The following is a 17354-nucleotide window of genomic DNA, read 5'->3' as shown; positions in this document are numbered from 1 at the left end:
TCACATGACTGTTTAACTAGTACTTTATACATAAAACTTCCCATGTTTTAAGTGAACATAGTGTTTATGAAAGTTATCAAACAAAGCAAGTTTTATAGAGGTTTTCATGCTTGCTGGCAACAGGCACATCACTGGCAACAGCTTTATAAGCTTTCCCAGGTAATCCTCCCAGTGGCCTTATATCTTGACCTAGAGGAATTGCTTCTCAGGGCGATGAAGTAGTTTAATCTCTCTGTGGCTACCAATAAGAGTGCCAAACGTGGGAAAGTGACCTAACATCATTAACTGCCTTTCCACTTTCATCCAAAGTTCTGTGAAGCACAGATATTTAATTGTAGCTCTTCTCTGAAAACTTATATAAAAGAATATCTTTAATAGTATCAAACACTGCAACGTTAACAGCACTATGGGAGTGGGAGCTGGGTTCTTTTCTGACTAGTGCAGCAAGTGTTAAGTAAGTTCCTATTGCAAAGCCTTCATTGCTGGCAATGCGTGACTCAGAAAACACAGTTTGCCTTTTAAATGATAGGTTGACTTTTTTTGAAAGGATAGCAGTTTTAAAAAAATTATTTGTAAACCCTGCATATTTTGCTCTGGAATTCATTGAGGCAGTAAACAGTGAGTGCCATGATGCCACTTTGACTAAGTCACTCTTTGACTGTAAGCAACTTTCCCACTTCGCACTTGAGTAAACCGTAGCACAAAGATTCAGTAACCTGGCCAAAATCACACAATCTTGGTGGTCAAACTGAAGACTATAACTCAGGAGTCCTTGGTAAAAAAGAAAAGGCTGTGGTAGTAAGTCTGAGATCTTGGGGGTCAGTTGACTCAGGCTTGGACTGTGGGGCTAAAAATAACTGTGTGCATGTTCCTCCTTGGGCTGGGGGCTGGTCACAGTAGCCTCTTTCTTTGCCAGGTTTCAGAGTCTAGACTCCAGCCCAAACCCAAATATATATACTGCTATTTTTAGCTCTGTAGCCCACCCCCACCCCTGCAAGCTGTAGTCAGTTGACCTGGATCTGAAACTCAGTGCCACAGGTTTTAGCTTGCAGTGTAGGCATACCCCCTTGTTTTAATTACTGGTTATGTTGCCCAGTTTCATACAGGACTAAACAAATGTCTCACCTGGGCTGTATTTGAACCAGTTTACATAGAGCATTCTGTAGCAGACTTCAAGTTACTTATTCATGACTTTGCTATACAAATAAGAATTCAGCTGTCTGAGAAATATTAAATTTTTAGTTCCTAAATTTCTCCCTTACTATTTAGCATGAAACTGGTGTTGCTCTTAGTTCAGTGTTCCTACCCTAGAATAAGGTACTCTGTGGGGAAAAATCATTACTATTCTTAAACTGTAAATTCTGTTCTTGTGTTGAGATTTAAATGTTACTTCCCCTTTTATGTTGTATAATAAAATACAAATGAGATATTTTGCCATTTACTGTCTTACTGTACATTTTGTAGGATGGGATTGAACCTATGTGGGAAGATGAGAAAAATAAGCGAGGAGGACGATGGCTAATTACACTAACTAAACAGCAGAGACGAAATGATCTTGATCGCTTCTGGCTAGAGACAGTAAGCTCTCTGACATTGCATATTATAACTTAAGATTCTTACATTGAATATCTAACTAAAAAGGGCTTTTCTACTTGGCAGTACTAAAATCTTTCATGACTTTTTCCTTACAAAAATAGATTGTCGTGAAACACGAGGTACCCTAATGATGCTCAGACATATCATTTGAAGTAAGACAAGCATACAAATATTAGGCTACATATTACATTTAAAGTAGGGCTGTCAAGCGATAAAAAAAATTAATAGCAGTGTTAAACAATAAGAGAGGGCCATTTATTTAAAGTGTTTTGGATATTTTCTACATTTTCAAATGTATTGATTTCAGTTACAACACAGAATACAAAGTGTACAGTTCTCACTTCCTTTTTTATTACAAATATTTGCACTGTAAAAAAAAATGTTTTCAATTCACCTAATGAGCGTACTATAGTGCAATCTCTTTATCATGAAATTTAAACTTACAAATGTAGAGTTGTGTACAAAAAACCTGCATTCAAAAATAAAACAATGTAAAACTTTAGAGCCTACTGGTCCACTCAGTGCTACGTCTTGTTCAGCCAATCACTCAGACAAACAAGTTGGTGCACATTTGCAGGAGATAATGCTGCCTGCTTCTTGTTTACAATATCACCTGAAAGGTGAGAACAGGCATTCTGTAGAAATGTCACATTGGTATCATCTTTGTGTTTTGTCAAATCTGCAGTGAAAGTGTTCTTAAAATGAGCAGTGTGTGCTGGGTCATCATCCGAGACTGCTATAACATGAAATATGTGGCATAATGTGGGTAAAACAAAGTATGAAACATACAATTCTCCTCCAAGGAGTTCAGTCACAAATTTAATTAGTGCATTATTTTTTAACGAGCATCATCAACATGGAAGCATGTCTTCTGGAATGGTGGCCGAAGCATAAAGGGGCATATGAATTTTTAGCATAACTGGCATGTAGATACCTTGCAATGCTAGCCACAAAAGTGCCATGTGAACACCTGTTCTCACTTTCAGATGTTGTTGTAAATAAGAAGGTGGGCAGCATTATCTCCTGTAAATGTAAACAAACTTGTTTGTCTTAGCGATTGGCTGAACAAGAAGTAGGACTGAATGGACGTGTAGGCTCTAAAGTTTTACATTATCTTGTTTTTGAGTGCAGTTATGTAACCAAAAAAATCTACATTTGTGATTTGCACTTACACGTTAAAGAGATTGCAGTATTATGTGAGGTGAATTGAAAAATACTATTTCTTTTGTTTGCCATTTTTACAGTGCAGATGTTTGTAATGAAAAATAATATAAAGTGAGCACTGTCAACTTTGTATACTGTGTAACTGAAATCAATATATTTGAAAATGTAGAAAAACATCCCCCCAAAAAATATTTAATAAAATTCAATTGGTATTTTATTGTTTAACAGTTAATTGTGTGAGTTAACTGCAATTAATTGACAGCCCTAGTTTAAAGGTGACTTGCAAATGTTTGTTAAAAAGCCAACTGGTAGTTGTCTGTTCGATGCCCCTGATAGAAGTAATTCTGCACACAACTGATTAGCCCTCTTACCCTAATGATGTAGAGTATTAGTCATACGTTTCAGCTACTGGTGAAGTTTAATTATTTGCATGTTGTCTCTAACATTATGTTTAAGAGTATCTATTTTTTATTTACATTTTATTTTCTTAATAGTTCATACATACAGTGGAATTGACGTAAGCATTGTCAATAAGATCCCTTTATACTTACCTTCTTTCATTTCATGTAGTGGATACTGAATATTATGCGTTCAAAAATGGTGCTGGGATAGTACAATTGTCTAGTGCATTACACAAGATTCCATTTTTCTCTTTCCAGGTTCTCCTGTTGTTTTGTAGACTATTTTAGAATATTAAATGCAAAAAGCTGTAGCTGCCAAATACTCCTAGAAAATCGTAGGATAATGTATGTATGTTCACAAAATGTATCACATGGAAAAAAGCTAAAGTTTACTTTCTCCTAAGAACTGAATAGATTCTTCAGCATCTAGTGGAGCCAGATGTTTGACAGAATGTCCTGGTATTAAATTGTGGTTAGTACATTGCAAAACTGTCACCCTGCATAAGCAATCATATAACAGTAAATCTTAATACAATCACCAAAGTGACATGTCAGAATTATTTTGTGATTGAAAATACAATATTGGCCCATATTTTCTGCTACAGCTGAGGAGAGCACAATGCAATTTGGTGAGGAGCCAGTGCCCAGTATAATTTAGGGCAATCTAAAGGCTAAATTATGCTGATTGCCTATGGCTCAAGGAATGCTATGGCTGCTTGGCATAAGATGGACCAGAGGGGAGCCCTGGCTATACACCAGCAGCAAAGCAGGGGGTTGCATAAGAATTGTTATACCAGCTCTTCTGCTGGAGTGTCCTACACTGGGATCTGGTGACCAGCTTTGGCTTTAGAGGGGGCAATCAATTATTTTTTGTCAAGGTCCAGATTTTTTGATCAAAGTCCAGACTCCAGAGAAAATAATACAAAAATAACAATGATAAGTAAATAAAAAGTTCACAGTCCATTCAAAAGCCTCTGGTGGTCTGGATTTGGCCCACAGTCTGCCTATTGACTACTTCCGCTTTAGGGTGTGATACAGCTGCTGACACAAGGCAGCCTCGCTGCACCCCAGAATCTGTTGCTGTCACTTCTTCTTTCTGCCTGGAAGGACACGAAGTGATCCAAGTGGCTTTGGTGCATATACTCCATTTCACATGCAACTTTGAGTGAAACTCAGAGTGTTGGTGGAGAGGGTGTTGCATGTATCAGATCCGTGGGCACCATAAGAGCCTTGTGATGTGTCCCAAAGACGTAATACAGTTGCAGAGTCACAAGATGAGTATCTTCAGACTAATTGCTATTTCTCATACGCCATAATAAATATTGCATAAGAGAACTTTCAAGTCCCAAGAGTTATAGTTTAAAAACTACAGGGAGGTAATTAATTAATTTTACTTTTTACTGTATACTGTAAATATTTTAAGTATACTGTTTCTCGATGTAATGTAATCACACCATCCTGATCAACCTAAACGACACTTGGTTTACTTCTCTGCTACCTAAACATTATGAAAAATCCAAGCAACATGGCGTTGCTTTCATACATTTTATAAACCGAAAATACAAAATATTTAACTTTTCTGTTTCAACATGAAAACAAAGATTAGGAAAGTGAACTGTTCAGTTGCTTGTAACTTATTGCACATGTCCTAAGCACACAGGAAGATAGATGCGTGATTATGCAGTCACACATCAGGGAGCAGCTCCATTAATCGTTTCAATATTTTTTCACAACTAGGTCAATCAAAACAAAATCAGAACCCTTTCCTTTTCCTTCTGTCCTCTTGATTTGTCAACATATTACACAAACTTCTGTTAGGTTGGCCAAGTTTGGAATAAAACTACAAACTATTTTACTTAAGATAGAGATACAACAGCATTTAATTTTTTCCCTTGTCTAATAGAAATAACATGTCTATAAATAGTATACTTGTCACATCTTATCTGTCCTTGGTAGCATTTTATGGCCAAATACTAAGAGACCATGCTGTTGGTTAAATAATACTTCAGATGTTTTGTGTGGCATGAGCCTAAAAGTTTAGAGCTTCCACTACTCAAGTGAATATAATGTGTTCCCTTTGCAGTTGTGTGCAGCTTCTATAAAATGTGTGTGGGAGGGGGGTTATGTTTGATTTATTTACTAGCACGTTATGGCCATTAGATTTCCGTTGCAGTTGCCAATTAATCTTTAAGAATTGGTTTAGTTCTCACACTGCTTTGAACAGTGTTTTTAAGTCTAAAACTTTTGAGTGATTTTGAAATTTTTTATTCAAGATAATGATCAGTGCATAATGTCTAAGATGCAAATGAAGCAAACAAACTTCCATTGATGGGCTACATTCATCTGCACAGATGAACTTCTCCAGCCCATTTTGTAATATAACACAGGCCATAGAACTTCCCCCAAAATAATTCCTAGAATTTACCTTTCAGAAAAACATCCAATCTTGATTTTAAAATTCTCAATGAAGGAGAAGAACCATGACTATTAAATTGTTTCAATACTTAATTATGCTCACTGTTAAAAATGTATGCATTATTTCCAGTCTGAACTTGGCTAGCTTTAACTTCGAGCCATTGGGTCATGTTATACCTTTCTATGCTAGATTGAAGAGCCCGTTATTAAACATTTGTTCCCCATGTATGTACTTACAGTCTGTAACCAAGTCACCCCTTAACCTTCTTTTTGTTGAGCTAAATATATTGAGCTCCTTGATTCTGTAACTATAAAGCCTGTTTTCTAATCCTTTAATCATTCTTGTGGTTCTTCTCTGAACTCTCTCCAATTTTTCATTGCCCTTTTTTAATTATGGCAGAACTGGACGTAGTATTCCAGCAGTGGCTGCTTCAGTGCCAAATACAGAGGTGAAATAACCTCTCTACTCCTTCATTCTCATATTTAAACATCCAAGGATAGATTCAGCCCTTTTGGCCATAGCACATCACTAAGAGCTCATGTTTAGTTGATTATCCACCATGACCACCAAATCTTTTTCAGTGTCTGTTTCAGAGAGAGTCCCCCATCCTGTAAGTATGGCCTACTTTTTTGTTCCTAGATGTACACGTTTACATTTAGCAATATTAAAGTTCATATTGTTTGCTTGAGCCCAGCTTACCAAACAATCCAGATCAGTCTAAATCAGTGACCTGTCCTCTGAGTTACTTATCGCTGATTTAAAATGTCTAATTTTAGTAGCTGTTTTAACATCTTCCAGGGATCCTAGTGGAAAGCCTTATCCCATATCATGAGATTACTTCATCTGTTCTCCCCCCTCCCCCCAATACAGAACAGAAATATTAAACACTTCTGTCTTTTCTACATTATTATTGATAATTGTACCATTTCCATCTAGTAACGGACCAATACCATTGTCAGGATTCTTTGTTCCTAGTGTACTAAAGGAAACTCTTTATTGTCCTTAACTCTGCTGGTCATAGATTTTTTTCTTATGTCCCTTTGCTTCTTATTAGTTTTCTACAATTCCTAGCTTCTGATTTTATATTCATTACTAGCAGCTTCCTCTTCCTACGCCAAGAGAAGAGATTTAACCTTTCCATTCCAACTCTGAGGGGTCTTCACGTTGGTCCATCATAGCAAGTAAACATCTCTGTGCAGTACCTGCATTTGTGTAAATATTGTGCACAGGGAGCATTATCATGTGCACTCGTGTTTCAGGGTACAGTCACAACATGGGTTGGCGCAGTAAGCTGTTTGCAGTGCCTTGGAGTTTGATCCAAGCTTGATCCATTGCTCCTCATGCATTGAAGCTGAGTGTGCAGCAAAGGTGGTGCGCTCAGCCCCTGGGGAAAGAATATGTTGCATATCTCCGTAGTAACCGCACATGAATCCTCAGCCAAAACACTTCTAAAATGTATAGTTGGTGGGGCTGCATGGCGCAAAAGGGATCCTCCAAATACCTGAAAAGATGTATAGAGAAGAAGCAGAAAGAGTATTTGGGAGGATGGTGGGAATTTCAAGATGACAGGCTATGTAGAGAAACAGTTCTGGAGATTTGGGAGGAGATGGAGGGCATGACTGTGGCATGTGTGGAGGGCTTGGCAGAGGAGAGAACATCCTTTTAATGAAAGAGATTGTACTATAAAGGTTTCAGCTGTGAAGCCTGTAGATAGATGGAAAACCTCAAACAAAACATCCCATCTAAAAAGAAATAAGAGAACTCCACTGCTATGCAACTAAACCTTTCTTACGCTAATTTTAACATACATTTAGTCATTGATATTTAGTGTTTTGATTATTCAGAATGGAAATGGTTTGTCTCCATGTGTAAGAGGTTTTCAGTACACCAAAAATTTAGTACAATAATGTCTAATATAAAACTGCTTTATAAAAATGGAAGATTCCACTATAAAACACAATTTTATTTCAGGTTGTTTACCTCCCTTTAATAGTTGGTCTTTATTTTGTAGCTGCTGTGCCTTATCGGAGAGTCCTTTGATGACTACAGCGATGATGTATGTGGAGCTGTTGTTAATGTTAGAGCTAAGGGTGATAAAATAGCAATATGGACAACTGAATGTGAAAACAGGGATGCTGTTACGCATATAGGGTAAGTTATGTTTGCTATTCAGTGCCTTAGACTTGATACACATGACCGTATTCTTTAATACTAAATACCTTTTATATTTGGGTAATTCAGTCAGAGATATCATGCTAATGCTGATCTTCTTCATTTTGAGATCAGTGGGTACACTCTGGAAAATGTATTTTGGGGGAAAAGGAAAGTCTTCTGTAGTATGGCCTACTGATAAATGTCTTAACAAGTTTTTTTTTTTAAAGTACAAAATAAGTTATGCACACATTGTCACATGCACTTACAGACTGAATCTTGCCTGGATTTGAAGGATAGACCTACAGTAGGTTGTCTGAACTACTTGAGTGTCCCTCCTTGTACCTTTTGGAAATAAAACACGAATACATGGGAAGCAGATCCATGGTGAAAGCTTCATTGGCTCTCTGATTACGTCTGGTGGGGGTGTGTGCTTTTTTTTTAAAAAACACACTCTGAAAAACTGTATGTATTCTATTACTTTAAAGCTGCTTTCTCATCCTCTCACCCTTTTACATAACCTCAAAAGAGTAGCTAGCTGTGTGTTTCAGTAATGTCATCTACCTTGCATCATTCTGGGCAAGGGACATAACAGCAGGCTGGGAGCTAAAATCATGGCAGGAATAAATATCCTGGAGCTCAGAGTTGACTTTTAGGTAATGTGCTGAATGTTGCCTCATCTTATTAGCAAATATTGGTGGAATTCTTAACTTCTTGCAGTTTAAATTTAAAGTACAAATTGTTTGTATTACTGGTCAGCTTAAAAAAAACTAGACTTGATTAAAATTGTCTTCTCTTCTGAAAGAAAACTAATTGGAGTATTTCCAGAAAAGGAAATTGCATATCTTTCCAGCCTGGTTAGATACTCTTTTTTTCTTTAGTGGACTCAAGAAAATTCAAATGGAGTGATGATCTTAGAATAACAGAACTGACTCTTTTGTTGTTGAAGTCAAAATAAATGAGGCTACTTGAATATTTCCATGGTCTACGTTTGTTGCCTTGATGGACAAGCAGTTTTTTTCTTGGCTAGATTTTTATAAGTACAAATGGTGCATGGTTGCATGTTGACTTATGGTCAGTTTTGCATTCTGACTGCCTGTTCTGTGACCAGCAGAACAGTTTACCATATTAAGTCCAGTGAGATCTGCCTTACATGTAGCAGTCACTTCACTACTATGCCATCTCTTTCATTAATGTTGGGGGCAAGTCCTCAGTGATAGACACAGTGAGTTACTGAACTTTGGTACAGATGTTTTGGTACTCCAGGACACCATCCCAAGTATGCATCAGAATGGTATTAACAAACACTAAGGGTATGTCTACACTAGCAGAGTTACAGCACCGACAGTTACAGCGCCACTCAGAGAGCACTGAAGGGAAACCATTGTTGTCTTCACACTATCAGCTGCCTGCGCAATAGCATGTTCACACTTGCGGCACTTGCAGCAGTATTCGGAGCAGTGCGCTCTGGGCAGCTATCCCACAGAGCATCTTTTCCTCTTCTGCCACAGCGGAGGGGGCCATGGGGCATCCTGGGTCCTGTCCCAGTGCCCCGTGATGCATTGCTTCGCATCCCAGCAATCCCTGTGCTTCCGTCCACATTTGGTGCCATCTTTCAACGGTTTATGTACTGCATGCTCTGCCTCTTCAGGTTGCAGGAATGGATCCCGAACTGTTGATCGCTATGCTGCTCGCTCTGACTAACATGTCACAAGTGGCAGTGGAGTTATTCCTTAAACTATGAAGGCAAGAGGAGTGCCAAATTGATCTCACCATGCATATTATCTACAACACGAGGTTGCTTGTGTCATTCTCGGAGGTGCTGACCACAGTGGATCGCCGCTTTTGGGATCGGGAAACGAGCACTGAGTGGTGGGATCACATAGTCATGCACATCTGGGATAACGAGCAGTGGCTGCAGAACTTTCGCATGAGGAAAGCCACATTCATGGGACTGTGTGATGGACTCGCCCCAACCCTGCGGCGCAAGGACGTGAGAATGAGAGCTGCTCGAGAAGCGCATGGCGATTGCGTTGTGGAAGCTGGCTACTCCAGACTGGTACCTGTTGGTTGCTAACCAGTTCGGAGTGGGAAAGTCAACCATTGGACTCATGTTGACGGAAGTGTGAAGGGCCATTAATTGCACCCTGCTCAGAAAGACCATGACTCTGGGCAATGTGTGTGTGACATTGGATGGCTTTGCACAAATCACCGTGGGCATTTCACAGACATTAACACAGGCTGGTCCAGAAAGGTGCATGATGCACGCATCTTTCAGAACACTGGCCTGTTCAGGAAGCTGCAAGCAGGGACTTTCTTTCCGGACCAGAAGATCACCGTAGGGAAATCGAAATGCCCATTGTGATCCTGGGAGACCCCGCCTACCCCTTAATGCTGTGACTTATGAAGCCATACATGGGGCACTTAGATAGCAGCAAGGAGCGGTTCAGCAACAGGCTAAACAAGTGCAGAATGACTGTTGAGTGTGCTTTTGGCCGTTTAAAAGCCCACTGGCGCTGCCTCTATGGGAAGCTGGACCTGGCCGTTGACAGTATTCCTATGCTTATAGCCGTATGTATGCTCCATATTTGTGAAGGGAAGGGTGAAAGCTTCACTCAGGGATGGACCGCTGATGCTCAGCACCTGGAGGCTGAATTTGAACAGCCAGAGACAAGGGCTATTAGAGGGGTGCAGCGTGGGACCATAAGGATCAGGGATGCCTTGAGGCAGCAATTTGAAGCTGAAAACCACTAATATTTGTTGCTATGCTCAGGAGTCGTTACTGAGTGCTTGTAATGCTAGTGATTGTGATTGGTGCAGATGATGCAATATGAAGGTTTAAGATAATTGTTGCTTTGCAAGGCTCTGTTTGCTTTCAATTAATAGAATAAAAATTGCTTTCAAACCAACACAATTCTTTTATTAAAAACCAACAACCGGAGAAGAGTCAAACAAAAAAAACCACATCAGCACTGAAGGTGTTGGGGGAAGGGAAGGTCCCAGGAGGAGGTGGGGTCTCGGGACTGTTAAAGATTTGTGTATGTCCAGGGATAATGTCAGCATTCTCCTTTGGAGTACAGTGCAGCGAGCACTGTACTTCAGCAGGACCAAACTGCTGAGGGATGTGTGTTGAGTGCAGTGGTAGTAGGAGTCCGCAGTGCTGGACTGTGACGGGGGAGGAGTGGAATGCCATGGGTACAGACTGGAGCCAGGAGGTTGATAAGTGTGTGTTGGCAGTGTCTGGGGGCACATGGGAAAGAGTTTTGCGACAGCAGCTGCAGGGGAGGGCAGGCATGGAGCTGATCAGTTTGCAGTGCTAGTATCGCCTGGCGTGCCATAAAGTTTAAGAGCTGCTCCGTGGCTTCATTCTGGCGTGCCGCGTTCTCCTTTCGGTCCCTCTTCTCGCTGTCCCACCACTCCTTCAGTTCCTGTTTTTCAGCCGCAGAGTGCATCATAACATCAAGCAGAAAGTCCTCCTTGGTTCTTCTTGGCCGCTTTCTAATTCTGCACAGCTGTTCAGCCGGCAATAACAAAGAGGGAGGCTGGATTGCCAAGGTCAACTCTGTGAAGCTAAAACTCATTATTTTACAGAAACAGTGTTTGCAACACACAGAACACTGATTAAGTGATTTAAAACACAGCCAGTACTCTCACACCTGCCACTAACTGGCTGACCCCAGGCAAGCACACATGAGTCACAAGACCACCAAAATGGTGAGTAGCGCAGAGGCAGGGTAAATCCATGTTCCCGGACCCTATGGTACACTGGGGAGAGCCAGCACTGTGGCAGAGAGGGCTGGTAATCATTCCTGACCCCATATTTTCTTCAGGCTGTGTTCATTATGGAAGATATCTCGTGGCTGAGGGTGAGCAGGGAATCAAGGGAGGGTCTTCTCCAAGCCTGTGGCTTTCGCCCTGGCCCCTATGCGGCTCACCTGTGTGCAGCAATGCGCCCCCACACCCAGTGATGGCAGAGTGGCTCGGGAAAGTTACAGTTAATGGGGCAAGAAAAAAAGCACCTCTGCCAAAGAACTTGCAGCAGAGGATTGCCCAGTATTTCCATGAGAGTTTCCTGGAAATCTCTGAGGGAGATACCTGTGAAGTGAGGGTGTCTACACTGGCACCGTGGCGCTGTATGCCTCTTGTCAGGGTGGTTTGTTTGGGGGTTTTTGTGTTTTTTTTTTTTTTTTTTTTAGCAGTGCTGCAACTGCGCAGTTTCTGCACACTAAGTTGCTTCGCAGTGTGTACACCTCGGAAGTTACAATGCAGAAAGCTGCTTTACTGCACAGAAACTTGCCAGGGTAGACAGGGCCTAAGTTAAATTTAAAAATGTTTAAGATCACCAAAATGGAAAACTAGCCACAAGGTAGCAGTGAAGATGGCACAAAGTACCCCAATGATTTTACGTGACTTCATTTATATTGCCTGTATTTCCCATCCAGTAACAGTCTAACGTATTGCTGCCACTGAAAATGTATTTAACTCTCAAGTTTAAAGAAGTCAGAATAAAATTGTCTAGTTATATTCCATTAATCACTTACTCTAAATATCAGTTGAAGTTGCAATTTGTACCAATAGAATTTCATATAGCTTCTAATAGCCTGCAGTTCTATCACTTTGTTCTATGATCTGGTCAGAGCTCACAAGTTAAAGGCAGTTAGTATTTGAATTGGATACTTCCTATCAAGGAACGTTTAGGAGAGTGTATTTAGGTAGTAGTCGTCCCTCTTAGCTAGAACTGAACCAAAGTTCTAGGATCAATGTCTTCCCTTGTGCCCCCAAAAGTGTTGTCAGTGGGCTCATTGACTAGTTTTGCCATAACATTATAGCTTTTAGAAAACCTGTTCAAAGGAAAATACATGAAGTTCCTGTGGCAGTGACTAAGTTGATACAATTTATTTCTTGAGCTTTTGATCACATTTTGTTCAATATTTTCATTAATTTCAGATGATATCATCTACCCATTCTGAAACTAGTAACAGAAATTCTGATACATGCTTCATGGTAATCGTAAACTTAAAAAAAAAAACTGTTTATGTATATTTTTGCCAGTATATCAGCATGATAGGGTGGATCTTTGATCTCTGAAATGTATCTGGGCCTGCTGCTTATTTTTCCAAGTCCTCCTTATCCTGGCGAAGATAACTTATCTCTGCAATAAATTATATAATTTAGACTTGAAATGAGAAATAGAAGTAGCAGGAGCAGTTGAACTTTGTACAAAATCAGGATATTGTTTTAAAAAGTATACATATGTACAGAAATATTTAAGCAGAATTGTTTTCTAAATAGAAATTTGTCTTTGTGCATTAAGATGTTAGCACGTCTGAAAGGAAATAACTTGATATACTATCCCCTTCTAAAGAGAGTTACTTAAAAACTTTCGGTGTTTTTTGTCTTTTTGTTTCTTCAGGAGAGTATACAAGGAAAGATTAGGACTTCCTCCAAAGATAGTGCTTGGCTATCAGTCCCATGCAGACACAGCTACTAAGAGCGGCTCCACCACTAAAAATAGGTTTGTTGTTTAAGAAGACACCTTCTGCGTATTCTTTCATAGGAGACTGCGTCAAGCAATCGAGATTTGGGAGCTGAACCAAAGCCTCTTCAAAAGCAGAGTGGACTGCATTTAAATTTGATTTCCATCTAAATGTTGCTAAGATTTGTGAGAAGTCTCATTCGCCTTTGTCTTGTACTTCTGTGTTCAATTTTTTTTTTTTTTCCTATTTTGGCTGAAGTAACCATTATTCAATCAAAGGATTTCAGTACACATTACCCCCAGAATTCATAAAGGTTTTCCTGGCCCACTCTGTAATAGCTTAGTAGGACATTACCATTACAAAAACATTTGTTTATCCACAATATTCAGAAAAGAAAATGCATCTCTATACCTTACAGAAAAATTTACTTCTGTTTTATATTTGCATTGTATGCAGTAACATATTTTGCTGGTTTGGAAAAAAAGTATGGTGCATAGAATTTTCTAGCAATTTTCTTAATACAGCATTGTCTTTGCTGTAACCTATGCTGATGGCTGCTAGACTTAATTTATTTGTTTCCCTAATTGATAACATTAGTGATACTCTGATTTCAGTTGTTCTTGCTCATGTAACATTGGTGAAGGATCTGGGAATATGACAAAGGTGGAATAAACATTAATTTTGTGCATTCTTTGGTAACTTTTTGTTTTTTGTAACATCAAAGCTTTGCTACAGACTTATGCATTTCAGTCAAATCAGTGATCTATGTTTGTGTGATTTCCTAAACATAATTGTGGATTTTTTTAAATGTAACACCATAATTTACATTCCTTACTAGAAATAGTATGTCTGTTTTTGTATCTTATGCTGTATTTTAACACTTTGTATTACTTAGGTTATATTCTTTGGTTAAAAATGGCTCAAGTAGACAAGCAGTCCCATTCATATTAAGACAGTGTACAAAACTGTAAATAAAATGTGTACAGTTAATTGTCTTTTAGACAACTAGATTTGTCCTTTTTATTTCCTCCATCTTTACAGCAAATATTTGTACTTGTGACAAGGCAGTCTCTACTGTGGCTTCAATTGTAGTGTGTCTTCCAAGAGAGACTAATCTGGAACTATAGTTTATTACTATGGTTATTAAAAAATTTTAATAAATCTGATAGATAGCACCATCTTCCAAAGTGGAATTACACTGATTTGGCTATTGTTTTTCTTAAAATGGTCAGTCTAACTGATCATAGTGTGTTGTGCAGCTTCTTGGTCAGCGTACACAGAATTCAAGGGAAAAGTTGCAAGGGACGCAGGGCAAAAGCCATCTGGATTCAGGTGGCAGCTACAGCAACATACCTACCTCTGGTATAGCACTTTTCATCAGTAGATCTCAGAGCACATTACCAAAGGATGGTGGTATTCTCCACATTTTACAGATTGGGGTGGGGAACTTGTCCACAGCCACTCAACAGGCCAGTGGCAGAGCCAAGAATAGATTCTAGAACACCAGAGTGGGACTGGTGTTCTAGAATCAGTGGGACTCTGGAGACCTATCTATTAGGCCATGTTGTGCGTCTCAAGCACTGAAGTGAATGATTCTACGTAAAATCATGTAGCTACTGTATGAGAAGTATCAATAAAACCCATTAAAGAAAAATGGTATAAGGGGATAAAATGTAACAATCTGCTATCATGTCTTCCATACCAATGACAAATTTCCTTCTGGCTGGGGCAGTTGATGCAGATGGGCAGGGGTGCTGGAGGTTGAACTGACTTCATAGGGCCAGTGAGAGAAAATCTTAGAGGCGGCTAGTATATAAAGTTGTACAACCATTTAAAGGAGTACTTCCTAACAGACTTCTTTTCATCATTCCCAAAATACAACAATACCTTAAGGTTAATGAGTGGTGTGCAGTTAGACGAGTCTCTTAAATTCTTAGCATTTATTAAATGGTATGTGAAGATCCTGCAGAGCTATGTATGTGGTCTTGGTAAGAAAATTGAAAATGAGGCAAACTTATTCTGCAGTTTGTTTCACATTCTCACTAAGGGTTCTCTGCATTTTCGTCTCATTGTGGAACTCATTACATTAAAACTGAAATCTGCCTCCTGGCAAAATGCTATTAGAATGGGGAACAATGCTTACCTACACTCGCATTTCACCAGTATAGCACTAGTTAGGGTGAACTCAAACTCTACATAATTTACAAGAAATGGGGTCGTCTTCATAATCTGGACCATTATCCTCTTAAATGGAAATTATAGAATTACTACTTGTATTAAAATCAATGACTGGACATAGCTTGATTTATTTTAGTGTTATGGCAATAAAAACTAATGTACCTTTAACAGAGCAGACACATCTCTAATGAAATTATGAACTGTCAATGTAGTGACAATCTACCTGTAATGTCACTAAGTAGGGCCGATGTCTTAAGTGGGGAGGACTATCCTCTCACATTTGTGCAGGACTGTAGTGTGACTACACATTTGTAATTTGATTTTATAGTACAAATGTTAAGGGGGGGTCAAATAGCCCTCTTTTGTGGAACTAGTTGCATTTAAATTGTCATTCCGTTGACAATGTTTTATTATAGCACATGCTGCTTCATATTCAATTTCTCTGCTCAGTTATTCAGGTCTGCTTATTAGTTTGCTGCTCTTTTGTTTTTCTTTATTTATATTCAAGATGGATGCTGTTTAATGCTAATTTGACCATAAACTGTCATAGATGGTTCATTGAGCTTTTTACTAAAGGTGCTTTGTCATCTAAATATGCGCCCTGTACCTAGTAAATCTTATACTTAGGGAATAGTTCTAACTTAAAAGCTCTCCACCCCAGTGTACCCTTCCCTAGGTAGAAATATACAGTATTGGATTTTATTTTGGAAAACGTGCCGTTAAGTGTGAGGTGTCAGAGCCGGATTTACTAAAGGGAGGAAGGTAAATGTGAAAGTGTAGATAATCTGTACTGCCTTTGTAGAGCGCTTTGAGGTCTACTGATAAGTGCTGTACATGAATTGGGTAGTATTACTTGTTTTTAAATGTTTTAAAACCTTCTAAACTAAAACTTGTGATGTTATGGTGCATGAATCCTAGGACAGTGTGACAATTTACTGTTTATATTCAAAGTAGACTGTAAAAATTCCCAATTTGGTGTTTGGATTTGTATGTTGAATAGGGAAAGGGACGGGGGAGTACTGAAAGATTGTATCGCTGTAGCAGTGTGTAGTGTATTACTGTGGGAATCTCAAGATTTCTTAAAGGATAGTAAAGTATGCATCTTATTTAGAAAGGTATGAATATCTATGCTGCTTCGGCAATAGTTGAACAATAACTATCTCATCAATCCTTAATGTTGGTTAGGATTAGTCAGTAAATCAGATAGGTTAGGCCCAAAATTGAATGATAAGTCCTCACTGAAAATGTTTGGGTCTTAAATATTACCAGCAGTTTTTATGTGCCGTGCCTCCAGCATTGTTCTAGCAGGTTGAGTAGTCAAGTTAAGATTTCCATCATAGTCTGTGAAACCCTCAGTGAAATTTTCATGGCATTCTAAGGCTCTACTTCACTCTGTGACCATAACCTTGCACAACTGTTAAATTCATCTGGAGCAATGGAACTTCCTCCTCAAGAATGAAACTTAGGAATGCAAGAAACGGGTTTTTCCCCCTCAACTGTTCTATGAGTTGAACTTGCTGCCAGAAGAAACAAGTGACCATGAACCTTATCTCCAACTGGAAATGTAAAATTCTTCCTTGTATTCCTGTTAATACCTGTGATATGGTACATGCTTTCCAGACATACAGGAGCAGTCCTTGCCACGAGGAATTTAGTCTGATTATTTAACTGAGCCATTCTGCAATAACAATTTTTTATTTTAAGTATTTCTGTAACATGCCAAGTTTGTCAAATATCCTGGTGTTTTGTGAACCAAAAGGTGTGAGTAATTAAAAACGTAGTCACCTTTCATTGTAAAGTAAATCTGATTTTAACTCATTTGGAAAAAAAAATTACTTTTAAACTACTAGCAATGAAAAATGTTGCTGTCTGTCACTTAATTTCCAAAATTGTAATTTAAGACTAGCAATACCTACTATTCTAGCTTTGCACCATCTTCTTTAAGAGTGGTAGAGTGCTTCTAAAATGTTT

The 17354-nt window shown here is 38.9% G+C and overlaps 1 protein-coding gene and 1 long non-coding RNA gene across 3 annotated transcripts in view; both read left to right on the top strand.

Annotated features, from left to right (window-relative positions):
* The window catches only part of EIF4E (eukaryotic translation initiation factor 4E), a 41310-nt gene extending 27100 nt beyond the window's left edge, over positions 1-14210 (top strand). For both annotated transcript variants that reach the window (XM_005278484.5, XM_024099951.3), the window contains exons 5-7: positions 1465-1578; positions 7589-7728; positions 13142-14210. In XM_005278484.5, the coding sequence (XP_005278541.1) occupies positions 1465-1578; positions 7589-7728; positions 13142-13256 (369 nt within the window). In that variant the 3' untranslated portion in view covers positions 13257-14210. The remainder of the gene's footprint in view (positions 1-1464; positions 1579-7588; positions 7729-13141) is intronic.
* LOC135983575 (uncharacterized) lies at positions 3566-5619 on the top strand. Its single transcript, XR_010601267.1, has 2 exons — positions 3566-3633; positions 4188-5619. It is a non-coding gene; the product is annotated as an uncharacterized LOC135983575 (long non-coding RNA).
* Positions 14211-17354: the final 3144 nt, after the last annotated feature.

The sequence above is a fragment of the Chrysemys picta genome, chromosome 5 (genome assembly GCF_011386835.1).
Source record: "Chrysemys picta bellii isolate R12L10 chromosome 5, ASM1138683v2, whole genome shotgun sequence".
NCBI classification, from domain to species: domain Eukaryota; kingdom Metazoa; phylum Chordata; order Testudines; family Emydidae; genus Chrysemys; species Chrysemys picta.
This window is presented reverse-complemented; position numbering and strand designations above follow the sequence as displayed.